General features: G+C 48.4%; 1 protein-coding gene across 1 annotated transcript in view; it reads right to left on the bottom strand.

Moving 5' to 3' along the window:
* DNAH9 (dynein axonemal heavy chain 9) overlaps window positions 1-14,887 on the bottom strand; it is a 332,476-nt gene that overhangs the window by 104,202 nt on the left and 213,387 nt on the right. The window contains exons 46-49 of the mRNA XM_042967844.1: window positions 14,116-14,258; window positions 13,570-13,731; window positions 13,129-13,362; window positions 3,880-4,140 (exon numbers count right to left, since the gene is read on the bottom strand). Coding sequence (XP_042823778.1) covers window positions 3,880-4,140; window positions 13,129-13,362; window positions 13,570-13,731; window positions 14,116-14,258 — 800 coding nt within the window. The remainder of the gene's footprint in view (window positions 1-3,879; window positions 4,141-13,128; window positions 13,363-13,569; window positions 13,732-14,115; window positions 14,259-14,887) is intronic.

Genomic DNA, 14,887 nt, shown 5'->3' with positions numbered 1-14,887 from the left:
TGAGAAGACAGGGAGGTGGTCATTAAATACCGGGAGTCCTGGGAATGCAGAGGGTTTGAGGGCACCCCAGGGATCCTGGGGTTCACGAAGCAATAATGCCTCCATCACATGGCGTACAGGCTGATCTATTCATCCTATTCCACCAGGCGGGGGGCGGGGAGGCGAGATCGACAAAGGGGGTCAAAAGGTACAACTTCCAGTTACAAGGGAAATAAGTCCTGGGGATGTCATTTACAGCACGGAGACTGTAGTGACGATACTGTGCCATGTATTTGAAAAGAGAGGAAATCACGAAAGGTCTCATCACGCACACACACAAGCCTATGCGTGGTGATGGATATTCACTGGATTTACTGTGGTGACCATTTTGCAATACATGCAAACACTGAATTATGATGTTGTGCACCTGAAACGAAGATCCTTCTATGTCAATTATACCTCAATTAAAAAAAAAAACGTTGTCTCCCGCGCCTGGGTGGCTCAGTCCGTTAAATGCCTGGCTTAATTTTGGCTCTGGTTATCTCCGACCCCAGCTCTCCAGAAGCCATGGCTGGCAATTTATTCCCTCGTCTCTTCCAGCTTTCGCTCCTTATTGATATGGAACATGTTTTGTTGTTTTCATTTTAGAAGTTAGCAAGTGGCCTCCTCCTCGGAGTGGGAATATTTTAGCTATTATACTGCCCTCCCTTTTGCTCGTACTTATTATGGTTCTATCAACTTTTTTAGTTCAGTTAATGTTCAGTGCGATTATGACATGATTATGATCATAAATACTGTTCACCTTGGGTTATATTATGTATCTTGTATATGCTGAATTTTTTTTTCCTGAAATTAATGAGCGCTTTTATTATTTGTTTCCTGCAAAGGTAACTTTTGGGCAAATACCTGAAAGAGGGAGGCATGGGGGTTGTGTAGGAAGCACACTGCACATAGAGGTGGTTGCTTGTTCAAAGGCCCTGGGGTGGGATTGTGCTGGGAGTGTCTGAGACACAGCAGGACCAGTGTGGGGGGTCAGAGGGACAAGAGGAAGGCTAGTAACTGGCATCGCAGAAGAGGGAACTGGGCAAAATTGTAAGGTCTCCCGGGCCACTTTGGATTTTATTCTGAATATGATGGGAAGCCAGTGGAAGATTCTGAACAGAGGGATGATGTGGTCAAACTGCTGTTTTAAAAAAGATTATTCAGGTGGCTGTAATGGGCAAAGACAGAACTGGGGCAAGGGTGCAAGCAGGGAGGCCAACTGACAGGCTACTGCAACGGTCCAGGTAATAGGGGACAGTGGCTTGGACCAGAGGGGTAGCGGCAGAGAGGACAGGAAGCATTTGAATTCAGGATATATTTGAAGGCAGAATTGACAGAATTTGCTGACTGGTTAGGGGAGCGTGACATAAGGCGCTCATTGATTCGCACCGGCCCCTTTCTATGTAACAGAGAAGAGAAAGCGAGGAGTCAAGAACCTCAGCGATGTGTGCCAGGCTCTGCAGCCGGCTGGAGGAAAGCACCTATCATCTTGCCTGGCACACAGTAGGCACTCATTAAAAATGAGTTTCATGTCCTTTGTGGCGGAAGTGTTGAGACTTTCAAATCCACCGCTATTTCCAGTATCGTATCTCATCGCTTCCACGAGGTCCGCCGCTATATGTTTATTTCCACCAACGACCAATCCGCTTACTAACCGGCCAACTAATTAACCCGGAAGTATTTACGGGCGTTCACTTTGTTTCCAGTTTTGCGGAAACAGAAGTGATGATGTGGGTGATGGTGACATCGACAAGAGCCAGCATCGACTTGGCGGCTCTCATCTGTTAGCTACGTTTCAGGCATGATCTCATTTCGTCCCGATGACAACCTCATGGGACTGTGTCACTGTCGCCTCCATTGCTCAGATGAGGAAACAGAGGCCAAGCAAAGAGAAAATCACACCCAGAGCCAACCCAGTATTTGGACACGGCTCATGTTAAAAGTGGTCTCGTGTTTCGTGCTCGGGAAATCAGAAAAGGGTGAGATTGATCCGGAATGTTAAGTCTGATTTTAGAATACGGGTAGGATTTAGACGGGAGGAAGCGATAGGAGAGCGAGCCCTAAACAATGATGGTGGGGAGGGGTCCAGGCTAATCAAAGGCCTGGAGGCCGGCCAGTGGATGACGCTCTGAGGGGCAGCCTGGCTTGGCTGTGCTATAAGGTTCAGGCTGAGATGTGGTGGCGTAATGGGGCCAACTCCTACTCCACCGGATGGTACCCAAGTTCCTAAGGAGAACCTTGAGTTCTCTCCTGAGGTAGGTAGAGGCTTGTTTATGGCCTTTTTGGCCCTAGCTGCCTTAATCTTTAGGGAATCCAGCCCCCACCCCCCCACCCCCCATCCTTAGATATACTAGAATGCCCTCGTAGCTCAACTTCCAATGTATACGTAGCTATATGTCACAGGATTCTACAGTGTTCCTAGTTTAGCTTTGGATTTGATGAGGCCCTAAACCACTAGATGCTACATTCCAAAGTGAGGCGTGAGATGGAGGTTCCAGAAGGCCAGTGCTTTGCGTCAAATGCCTCACCTGCACTGAGGGTGTCAGAGTCAGCAAGTTGGGGACTAAGAGAGAATTTTCCGTGAGACCTGCTGGTGAGTCCCACCCACTCTGCCTTTAAAGGAGGGTGTGGGGTGTAGTCCGCATGACACAGTGTATTGGGGTCTAATGCATACCCCAGAAATCTAGAATGTGTGAGAACAGCTGGCTAGCCCTCCTACCCCCGCCCCCCCCCAACCACGGAACGAGGAGAGCGTGTTGCATGGGTGGCTGACATTCTCAGTGCATTTGGGGAAAGGAGGCACAGGTGTCCCCCGTGGAGCTGAGGTGAGCTGCCTGCACAGCACAGATGGCACAGGATGTCTCAGACCTTGGCCAAGTGGCCCACGTGGAAGGGCATGTGAATTGCCAGACTTGGGAGAGGAGGAGAAAGCACCCTGCAGGGCAGAGGTCCCAATGACTGGGGGAGGGTCTCCATCCAACAGAGAGAGGGTCAGCTTTTCGGTCCTTCTCTGCCACCTGCTCCTCATGACCTGAGTCTGTCGGCCCCCTTTTCTCCCTTTCTCCCCTTGGCCCCTCAGTCACAGTTATCGGAACGGGAAAGAAGCGTAATCGCAAAAAGGCGATAAAAGGAAGAAGGAGCTAATTCTCACCTGTCCAACGCACACATACCTGGGATACATTTCACAGGAATCCAATCAAAAGCACCTTGTGAATACGTCTCAAAAGCCATGCCTGTCCTACCAAATGGTTATGGATAGGGCTTGACTTTAATTGATACACGGGTGCCGTGAACGGTGGAATATTTGTGAATTTTGATTTTGTAGGGTTCCCCCCTCCCCCCCCCCCCATTTTGGAGCCAACATGGGTTTCCGTCTCCTGTCCTAAACATCTCCATAGGGCCTCCTGAGGCTCGTGTGGCCGGTGGTACGAAATGGGTAAGACGACCACGGGCTACTTAGCTGGACGATCTCTGCACTTGGATCCTGAGGGTGTGAGCTCCAGTCTGGCTCTAATGAGGCTTGTGACGCTGGACAAGTCGGTGCTCCTCTCGGGGCCCTGGCTTTGTCATCTGTGAAGTTGGGGGGGGGGGAGGGACTAGCTGGCATCTCCCGTTCTGATTGGTTCTAAGACTCACGCCTCTGGGATTTCATTGGTCCTCTGCGGAGCCGGACACACAGGCGGTTTCAATAAATGGTGGCGTAATGAATAAACCCGTGACAGCTGGATCCCACCCTGAGCCTTCCAGCTTTGCTCTTGTACCTCTTTGGGACACCAGGGTACCGCGCTGTCTTTGGGTCGGAGGGGCCTCCCCCTGGCCCCGCGAGGGGCGAGCAGACGGGACGGATGATCGTCCTACCTTGTTGAGGGTGTTGAGGGCTGCCTGGGCTGCTGTGAGCGCCGGCTCCGCTTTGGCCAGGTCGTCCTCACAGTCCTTCTGTTTCTGCTTTACCTCCTGCATGATGAGGGCCACCTTCCGCTCCTCCTCGTCCACGATGGCTTTCTCTCTGCTCACCTTGTCCGTCTCTATGCCCACCACCCGGATCAGCTTGTCTGCGTCCTCGTTCTTGTGTCTCACCTCCACTTCCTGGGTGGCCAGCTTGGCTTTCAGATCATCTACCTGCGGCAGAGAAGCGCTGGGCTTACTGGGAGCAGAGGGAGTTGGGACACGGCCCTGGGGGTCCGACCCTATAGAGGAAAACGGCCAACTGCCGAAGCGAAGGCGCCTAAGCTGAGCTCTCACCTGGGACCAAGCGCCCTGACCCCACGGGCGGAAAGGGGCACTGGACTCTCTCTTCTTCCTCCCTCTATGGTAAATGTGGCAGATGGAAGATTCTAAGCAAGATTCTCCCTCGTGCCCACGTGACTTAGGCTGCTTCCCATGGCCATTGGTGCCTGCGTCTCATAAAACTCCGCCTGCCTCGGATACTACTTGGTGCAGAGCGCGCCTGTCGTAAAAAGCAGTCGTTGTCTAATTGGAACTGGCCACCGTGAAGTACACCGAGAATTTAGCAAGTTACAAAAAGTGAGTACGTCCCGTGCATCCTGAAAGACTGAATGTACGAACACACAGCGGCCAGGCCGCGTATCAGAGTAGAACGCTGGCCCACAACTGCAATCTCCTGGCGACCAGGAGACCAACCCGTTATCTACAATAACCAGCTCAGGAAGCCAGACTCCCGAATACGTCACAATCCAGGGAGACAGACAGACAGCAGCCTCTGCAGCAATCGGCCCCGGATGGCCAGCACTTGGTTAACAACGGACGACTTCCTTAATTTTTGCCCCTGCTTCCCACTTAGGAGCAGCCAGAGAAAGTCAAACACGCTCCCCCCACTGATCACACAGGATGCCCACTTCTAGGGAGCCCCCCTCCAGCTCTGCAGGCCACCAGCCTCCATCGGGACGCATCTGACACCTTTCCTTTCTGCCCACCAAGAAGCCCTCCCACCCCGCGGGCTGCCTTTGAATCTCTGCCAAAAACCAGGTGCCCGCTGGAGCCAGCTCTGCGTAGAGAGCATTCACTTGGTCTCATTGGTTTGGTCTTAGTCTAGTTCCGCAGTCCTTTCAGGAAACAGATGACCAGGTTGACACGGACCCAGTGGCCCAGACCAGAACCCAGTGGGCTCTCCCCATCGGGCCTCTGAATTCATATGCGTTTGGAGGAAGTGAAGAAGCTCACCACGGAGGAAACCGTTCATTTCTCTGACCCCCTGGAGAAGGAGGCATGGTTTTCTATGTACAGTCTGTTCCGGAGAGTGTGGTGGTTCTCGGAGTGTGGTTCCCTGGACCACCACCGACAACAGCATCCCCTGGGTACTTGCCAGAAAGGTAAACTCACAGGCCCACTCCAGACCTACTGAGTCAGAAATTCTGGAGGCGGGCCTGGCGATCTGTGTTTTAACAGGCCCTCTGGGTGAATCTGGTGCCCACCTAGGTTTGAGACCCAATGGCCTGGTTTTATGGCCCTTTCATCTGCAGAAAGAAGACTCAGATCTGTTTATTTCTGGGAAGTAAAAAAAAAAAAAAGCCATTTGTATTTGCAATAGGGCCCATAAACTTTACATTGCAAAATGCCCTCCCGCCTCTCATTTTTCTGCAGTCTATTTCATGCAACAACCCAAGATTACTTCAGAGCTCCTGGAATACGTCAAACAGATTCAAATGCTTTATGATACAAAATGCATAAGGGGAAAAATAAAACAGAGGCTTAGATGCTGCTGATAATTCCCTTTTCATGGCAGATCAAAAGAAAAGAAAAGGAAAGCGGGGGGTGGGGGGGGGAGAAAGAATGCTCTTTAATTTTGTGTATTCATGGAAACTGGAGACTTTTTGTTAACCTCAAATGAAGCCCTGCTCCCGAGAACAAGTCTTATATTCCCGTGCTGGAAGGTTAATCCATTTCTAAATCCCACAGTTCAGCTGCAGGGAGTTATTTCTACAAGGACAAAGATGCAATTGTAAATCAAAATGATTGAACCACATAATCACTGCAGTCAGCAAGCACACCAGTAACTTTTTGTTCCTTTTTAAATCTGGGGAGATTTGAGAAAATTGGAGTGGGTTTTTTTTTTTTTTTAATTCTGTTGTTGTTGTTTGTCTGTTTGTTTTGTGGCTTATAGATAGGGTGTACGACCTCAGGCCCAAGGTAAGCAAACACCAGCACTGTGGATGGGAGCTTTGTAGCTCTCGAGTTGTGACGAGAAGTGACACAAGGGTCCCGCCAGTCAGAAGTAGGCCGCTCCCCACAAAGCTGAAGAGAGGGTGTGAGTCAGGCTCGTTTCATGGCTCTTTGGCAACAGAACAGGAAGTTTAAGTAGGTTAGAACAGGAAGTTGCAGTAGGTCAGAACAGGAAGTTGAAAGAGGTCAAGTTAAAATTTCCTCTTCTCTTCGCCTTTATTCAAAGCATTCGAGCCCCTCCTTGGATCTCTTCCTCTTTAGACACCCACCCCCGCCCCAGATAGGAGGGTCAAGGGGGAGAGGGACAAAAACAAGGAAGAGACCCTCTCTTCAGTCTTGCCAGCTCCATGAATATAAGTGGGAGGGGAATGTCAACTGAGTGGAGTGCCAAGAGGCTGGTGGTGAGAGACCGTCCTCTCTCCGAGGACCAGGAACATGATGCCAAAGAGGAAGGCCAAGCTTCCTGGGACCTTCTCCTCAGAGCCACAGAAGGAAGAGAGAAAACCCGGGATCATCAACAGCAATCCCTAGTGCGCAGAGTGTTAGAGGCCCAGAGGTCTTTGCCTTCTTACCCCCCAGGTCCTTCTGGTCACCCACCACGTTCTCCCATGAATTCACACTTCACGTAGGCTTCTCTTCTTAGACGTAGTGGTTTCCCATCTGCAGTAGACATCTGTTATATTTGTCTACCTAATAAAACTTCTCATCCCTGTATTGGAAATACAGTTTGAATTTCCCTTGGGAAATATTCCCTTCCCTAGTCCTCGTGGTTTGGGTGGGGCTGACTCCAAAGGTGGTCCTTTGATCCTCACTTGGCCAAGGAGAGTGTCCAAGTCACAGAGAATGGTTCACGTATGGGCAAACCAATGATATGAAGAGGCCAATCAGAGCTACTGATCATTTACCCCAGGAACTTGCTATTAAATCCTGGGAAAGATGAACTCCTCCTTATGGTGAAGTTGCAAAGCAGGCAGAATAGAAGTCTGAGGTTGGCGGGGCCATGGGGTTGCCTGCCTGGACAGGGACATTTAGTGAGAATCTGGCTCCAGCCCTGTCAATATTAAGCTCTATCTCTGAATTTTCACTTATATGAAACAGCTTGTTTTATTTTTGTTGTTGTTTTGCCTAGACCAACTTCAGCCGGATTTTGGTCAGTTGCCATCAAAAAGATCTGATAAATATATCATGTAATCTCATTACCCCCCCCCTCCCCTCCCCTCCTGCCTTTTCCTTTTCTTCTTTTTTCCTCTTTTTTTGCTAAGTGAATTTGAACTCATTTTTTTTTTTCCACTTGTACCAAAAGAGTCCTGATGCCTACGTCATGGTAAATTACTGAACTGTCAACTTCAGGTAAATTCGGTGGCCTGAGATTCTTTGAAAGCCCAAGAAAGACTGAATTTAAGAGTCTCCAGATGAACAGACTTGGGGAGTAAATCTTAGATGGAGGAACTGGTAATGAACTGTAGGCCTCTTATGAACATTTCTTCAGTCCAACAGCCCTTCTCCCTCATGAGTACACTTGAGCTAGGTATAGAAGTGAGGGTGACAGTGTGTCCTGAAGATGCCAGGAGATGGCGTGAGACCCAGGTCAGGGGTGAGGGTTCTGATGGTGCTAAGAGAAGGAACAGAAGTAACACCACCCTCATCTGAGGCAGCAGCAAAGACAGAAGATGCCACCCAAAGACCCAGCGGAACCAGCCACCCTCAGCAGAGACAGTGAGAGCTGGAAGACCACACATGAAGCTTCACCGGCTGCCTCCTGAAACCACCACCACCAAGATGCAAAGGGGCAAAAGACCCTTCACATGGAAACAGCCCCAAGGTAGAACTACACTCTGAACTGACTGCCCTCCAGAGACTTTTTTAACCTGAAGTGACCAAGTCGACCAGAAATGTAAGATTAAGAGCTTCCTATTCTTTTTTTTTTTTTTTTAATTTTTTTAAACGTTTATTTATTTTTGAGACAGGGAGAGACAGCATGAACAGGGGAGGGTCAGAGAGAGATAGGGAGACACAGAATCTGAAACAGGCTCCAGGCTCTGAGCTGTCAGCACGAGCCTGATGCGGGGCTTGAACTCACAGACCGCGAGATCATGACCTGAGCCAAAGTCGGACGCTCAACCAACTGAGCCACCCAGGCGCCCCAAGAGCTTCCTATTCTTAAACAAAAAAATTTTTTTAATGTTTATTCATTTTTGAGAGAAAGCAGGAGAGAGTGGGCGAGCGTGGGGGAGGGGCAGAGAGAGAGGGAGACAGAGAGTCTGAAGCAGGCTCTGAGCTGTCAGCACAGAGCCTGATGTGGGGCTCGAACTCGGGAACCACGAGATCGTGACCTGAGCTGAAGTCGGACGTTTTAACCAACTGAGCCATCAGACGCCCCGAGAATTTCCTACTCTTAAACAAAAAAGACAGATCTGGAGCTAAGTCAAATCTCGGTATAGAAAAATAAAGTGGTGTTTCTGACCAGGTGAGTCTAAGCGTGAAACTGTGTCTGAAGTTTATAAACTTTAGATGACCATATAATTATTAATTCTTGTCATTATGATCATTATCATCGCTGCTCCTAATATTGTGATCGTTGTTAAATAAATCTGGAGTCCATCTGAGCCAGAGTGGTGAGATTCATGTAGCCCACTCCCGCTGGATTATGAATACCAAAATCTGTCATAAGTGGGTAGTAGGATACTTATACAATATAATTCAAGTCATTACCCTTGTACCAAGATTATGGGGATATACTTAAGGGTTTTTTCTACAAAGGAACAATTTCAGATGAAGGCTTTACATCAGAAGCCAAGATAGCATTTTTACAAGAAGAATTATCCTCATAACCATCCATAAGTATGAAATATACACCATGTAAACAGTATTGGGGGGCCCACCCTCCATCCCCGCTCTAAGCTTGTAGGTGACTCATTTGCTTGGTTGCCTAGCCATCTGTCATCTACCCATTTATCCACACACTTAGAGAACACCTACTACGTGCCAATGAATCCTGGTGTCTGCCCTTGGGTATCATGCTGCCATGATAGTGTGGCAGGACATATACAAGAGAAGAAACATAATGTCGGGATGGAACCACAGTGAATGGAATGAAAATCTTCTCACAACTTAGAAGGGGCTTCTGCGAGTGGAGGGAGCAAACCGTTTACGTCTTGACAGTCACAAGCTGGCAAGTCAGGGGCACACATAAAGACACAGAGATGTGAACTAGCTGTGGAGATTTGGGGCGACTCCAACCAGTCAGTATTGCTGAATGCCAGGGTACAATGGGGTCGAAGGGAGGAAGAAAGGATGGCGAAAGAGGCAAGGGTATAGTTTGAAAGTTCTAGAAAAGTTCAGAGAGTCTGAAATGTAATGTCTAAAACATTAGGGTCCACGTTAGAGAAAACTCAATGTTTTGAGTGAAGATCAGTCTGATAGCCGGACAGGGGCTGGTCCAGACCTGTGCTGTCTAGTTTGGGGAATGAGCACCTGAAATGTGGCTTGTCCCATCTGAGACGTGCCGTAATTATAACCGCACACACACTAGTCTTTGCAGCCTTGTAGGAAAAAAAAATATTTCACCAATAACTTCTTTATACATTGCTTACCTGTTAAAATGATAATATCATGGATGTATTGGGTTAAATAAAATGTATTCTTAAAATATATGATAAAATTAGGTAAATTTAAGATCTAATGTTAGAATGGAAGCCACAAGTTTCCTTTTACTTCTTTTGATGCAGTTAATAGGAAACTGAAATTTGCATTTATGACTTGCAAGATATTTCTCTTGGACGGTGGGTCCAGAATGTTGGGAGAGGCTAAACAAAATGCCATTCATTCATTCAACATTTCATGCATGCCCCCTCTGTCCAGGTAGTGTTTTAGGCATGTGGGACACATCAGCAAACAGAACAGATAAGGATCCCTGTCCACGCAGAGGTTGTCTGACAGATGGGGATCGACAACAAAAAGTAAACACAACCAGTACGGGAAAGAGGCGAAGTCAAGCCCCGTAAGGGACCTGGGAATGGGGTGGGGTTGCAATTTAAAATGGGGCCATCAGAATGGGATTCACTGAGAAGGTGACATGTGAACAAAGAAGTCGAGATGAGGGAGTGAGTCGTGGGGGTGAGAGAAGGAAGAACACGCAGGGAGAGGAAACAGCCAGTGCAAAGGCCTGGCGTGTCTGAGGGAAGAGCAAGGCGGCGGCATGGCCGGAGAGGAATGTTGCGGGCATGGGGCAGCGGAAGATGAGGTCTGACAGTCTGCAGGGCAGGGTGGGAGAGGAGACTGGGGCGCCACTTTAGCGAGGGAAATGGGGGCCATCTCAGGGTTTTGAGCAGAAAAGTAACATGCTCTGATTCCTGTTTTGAACGGATCACTCTGGCTGCTCCAATGATGACGGACCCAAGAGGAACAGAAGAAGAAGCAGACAAGTGAGTTGGAAAGGTACTGTGGTTACCCGGGTAGGATCAGTGGCCTGGGTCGGGGGAGTAGCAGCGTGGGAGGTGCACAGTGGGGGGGTTCGGGACTCGTCTGAAGTTAGGGCCAATGGCGATTTTCTGATGCTTGGGCACAGGGTGTGTGTGTGTGACAGAGAGAATTGAGAAGGGTCAAGGATGACCCCAAGGATTTTGGCCTGATGAGTGATGCGAGAGGTTGCAGGTGAAGCAGGTTCGGGACCAGGGAGACACTGGGAGTTCCATGTATTGAAATGACCTAGGTAAGAAGTGTCTGAATCAAGACATAGAAAACGGGGATACAACAAGAGGGTACACTTGAGACACGTTTAGGAAATGTACAGAAGTTGTTAATTCTTAAATGGGAAATGAGGGAAGGGGAGGAATCGAAGGTAACTCCCCGCTTTCTAGGGAACTGGGTAGATGAAAGTATCACTCATCGAAGTAGAGAACTTTGAAGGAGAAGAAATGGAAATTGATGCCAGGACTGAAAAGAATTCTCCACTCTCCACACGCAGGTAGAACTGGGTTCACCGAAGGTATAACCAGTCTTCTCCTGGGACGGTTGGAATTTCCAGGGGACAGGGAGGGGAGGGAGAACAGGGGCTGCTAAGATGACAGTATTCAGAGGGCACCATACGTCAGGGGTGGGGGAGGAGACAGGAAGAGGAAGAAGTGACAGATGTTAAGAATCTGCATTCCGGGATTCTATCTTATGCTGAGTTCTAGAAGTTCAGAGATTGAGGGTACTGGAAACACTGGACAGTGTTGGGAGAGAAGATGTGACATTTCCACAACCACAGTACATATGCCGGGTAAACTGCTAGGCCTTTGGCTTGGGTCTGTGTCCCTCGACCTGCCCTGCACTGTAGCTCTGGGAAGGGGGTGTGGTCATGGCATAAATGGAAACCAAGAAGCATCATGGACAACTGGCACGTGTCATCGGTGGACAAACATTGAGTTTGGACCAAGCTCACCATGCCTGAAGGCACAGAAAGAAAAAGATAAAAGGGTCTTTCTAGAAATATAGGACAAGGATGGGAAAACCATGTAGGAGGCTAAGAAGAACACAGTTCTGCAAATGACGTGCTCCCAGATCTAGGGAAAACCTGGAGAAAGCGGTCCACCATCGTCGGTAGGATGGTTTCTGTGACACCGTTGCAGGAAAACAGGCTGAAATAAAAAAGCAACAGGATGCATTGGACAGGGAAAAGGATGAGATGGGGAAGGGCTGTTAGGATATTAAAAATGTAGTAGCATAATTAAACCCTTCCCTGTAAGCCTAAGAAGCAGAAGCAATATTACACAGTACGAAACTAGAATTGTCCGGGATCAACTTGAAAGGCTCTCTTAGAACACAGAGGGGAAAAAAAAAGCCAAAAGAATGAGATCAGTGAGTGAGATCACAATAGATGCGGGACACAGAGAAGCCATCCGGCAAATCATTGCTCCTGGAGGAGAGGCCAGGCCAGATGAACAACATCAGATAACAGAAGACCGCTTTTTCTGAGCAGAAGACATTCTATGTGAACAGATGGCAAGGGCTCACTGCATCCCACTAAATGCACTGAAATCCTCTAGACCTGTTACATCTACCGTTCAAGAAACAGAAGTGGGGAGAGAGGACAACTCAGAAGAAGCAAGTTGAATAGCTAGTCCAAAGGCAAAGCTCTGAAACAATGACAATAAGTGAAAGGCTTAGGTATCCGTAGGAACACGTGACGCCCATGGATCAAACTAATCACAATTTTAGTTTAATGGTGCAAATGCATGAAAATGACACCACCTGAATGAGAGACTGCCTCTGCTTCTGGCAAACAGAGCACACAAAAAAAGGGCCATCAAGGGACTGGCAGTGCTTGATGGGCATAAGCAGGGGCAGAGAAGGTGCCAGAATTGTCCCCAATTCTCAAGGGAAGAACAGGAAATTGAAACAAACTCGTTCCCTTTGGAAGAGGAAGTAGAAAAATCTTACCAGGACAGGACAACAGGGGCCTTCTTTCGATGGCCAACCACTTAGGGACACATGAGGAAATGCAAGAAATGAGACAGGATTTAAGAAATTAGGTCCCAATGGTGCTTTGACAGATGACAGAGTAAGACACAAAGAAACCAAAGAGAATCGGTACAGTTCGGCAACCATGTCTTTTTGGTTTTGGAGATGGAGGGGAAGTGGACTGGAGAAGAAAGGAAGGTGGCGGAAGAGGAGGAGAGGGGTAGCAAGCAAGAGAGAAGAGGTGCTCCAGAGGATTCCAGCATCAGTAGGTGGCAGCAGACCAGACCTGAAGGGGACAGCGTGCCCTTCTGCAGGGAGAGCTCAGCCTTAACTTCTGGAATGGTTTCTGGTGACTCTGAGGCCTCTGGGGAACCATAAGTGATTTTCAGGCCTGGACTGTGATCTCTCCAGTTCCCCGGAATGGGGTGCTCCCGCTCCCTCTCAGTGCCCCGCATGCACAAGCCATGAAAGAACACTACCCACCTGGGCGGAGGTGCTGTGAAGCTTCAGCAGTCCGTTCTCGAGACGCTCCATTTTGGACCTGAGCTCTTTTCCATGTCTGCGCAGCAAGCTCTGGTAGAGTCTGATGAACTCCAGGAATGACTTAGGGGTTGTGTAGTTGTAGCGTTGCTCGTTGCTCAGATAAGCCTGGGACATCTGGTTGACGCTTGTGTGGACAAAGGCCATGAACTTGCTAATCGACTGCTTGACTGTGGGCTGAAGGTGAAGAGCAGGAAATCAGAGTTACTGTCTGGACGTGAAGACTGGCGGTGGCGGCCCACCCTGCTCATTGCCTCGCTACATGGAAGGTTTTGCTCCGATGACTCTATCCAAGCTTGAACTTGAATCCTGAAACTCTGGACATGGAATTCCTTGTACCTGAGGTGGAGAGGATCTTGACGAGTGTCTCCTTTGCCCTCTTACCTCAATGCCTTCTGTGTTCTGCAAGAAGCGAAGGCTGACAGACTCCAATGCCTGCCGAGGCCACTCGTGGAACCAGTCGATGGCTGTGCAGTTCACAATGGCTGGAAACTTCCTGCTGCGGACCCTCAGCTTGTTCCCCACAGGGGAGAAACAGAGAGTCACCTGAGAAGTCATAAGGGTGGGGAGAACCAAGAAGGTATCAGAAGTTCTCACAGGGAGATAGCTATGGCTTTAGGTTCTTTATTTCCCGGAAAGTTGGGAAACACATCCAATGGAGTAAAAAAAAAAAAAAAATCTGTCAATACCACCCAGGCTTCTCACCAAGAAATTAAGAAAGCTGGGACTGCATGAGGCAAGAGGGAGGCTACTGCCCTTGAATCAGATGAGAAGGGAAGCCTTGCAAAATTGCTCAGGCTGAGAAAGTCACTCCACCCACACTGCCCACTCCCAGTACAATCAAGAAGGACAGCTATGTCCAAATTATCAATAGAGGTTCTCGTGAATGATCTCTGGTCTGCCTACCCGGCGCAGTAAATCCTTCTATACCTTTAGTTGTCGTCGGACCCGATCTATAAAGAATTTCCAGCAGTTCCCTCTGTTGTCTACCAGACCTTGACTCTTGACTTCATTCCTCATGTTGTTTATGATGTTTTCAACTTCATCATCGGAGTAGAGGTCTGGGATCTCTCCTGGGAGAAATGGGACACAGATGGGCAGCTTTCGCATCTCTCTGCACAATGCAATTGGACATGAGAGGTTATCCAACTTGGGGACACAAGGCCCGTGATTTTTGTGGCCATGCCCCACCATTCCTGCTGGTGAAATTAAACAGACACTGTATCTACTCCAAACCCAGGGCAGAGAGATGATACTTGAAAGAATGGAACAAGCTACATGGCACCCTTTTGTCCTGGGCCAGGAGTTCGTGGCATGAGAGCTTTCAACTGTCTATGTCTTTTACTTAAGACTTTACTTTACTTATTTACTAATTATTGTTAATAAAAAGTTTGTTCCCAAGGAGCTTAAGATTTGGTAGGAAGAATAAAAGAGATGTAAAATACTTATAAGACCACAAGTGAAAGGGGGGGGGTAACATACAGACAAATCTGTATATTGATGAAAAATGAACTACCCCTTTCTGTTAGAGCAGAAAGGGAGAGAGCGGGAATGGCGTCAGGGAACTTAGCATATGGTAAGTATGACATCTTAAAATCAATGGGGAAAAAAATGAACATTCAATACACAGTATTAAGAAAACTGGAATCTGAAACAAACAAACAAACAAACTATGGTTGGATCCTTATATTCCACTGTATGC

Source organism: Panthera tigris, chromosome E1 (genome assembly GCF_018350195.1).
Source record: "Panthera tigris isolate Pti1 chromosome E1, P.tigris_Pti1_mat1.1, whole genome shotgun sequence".
Taxonomy (NCBI): domain Eukaryota; kingdom Metazoa; phylum Chordata; class Mammalia; order Carnivora; family Felidae; genus Panthera; species Panthera tigris.
This window is presented reverse-complemented; position numbering and strand designations above follow the sequence as displayed.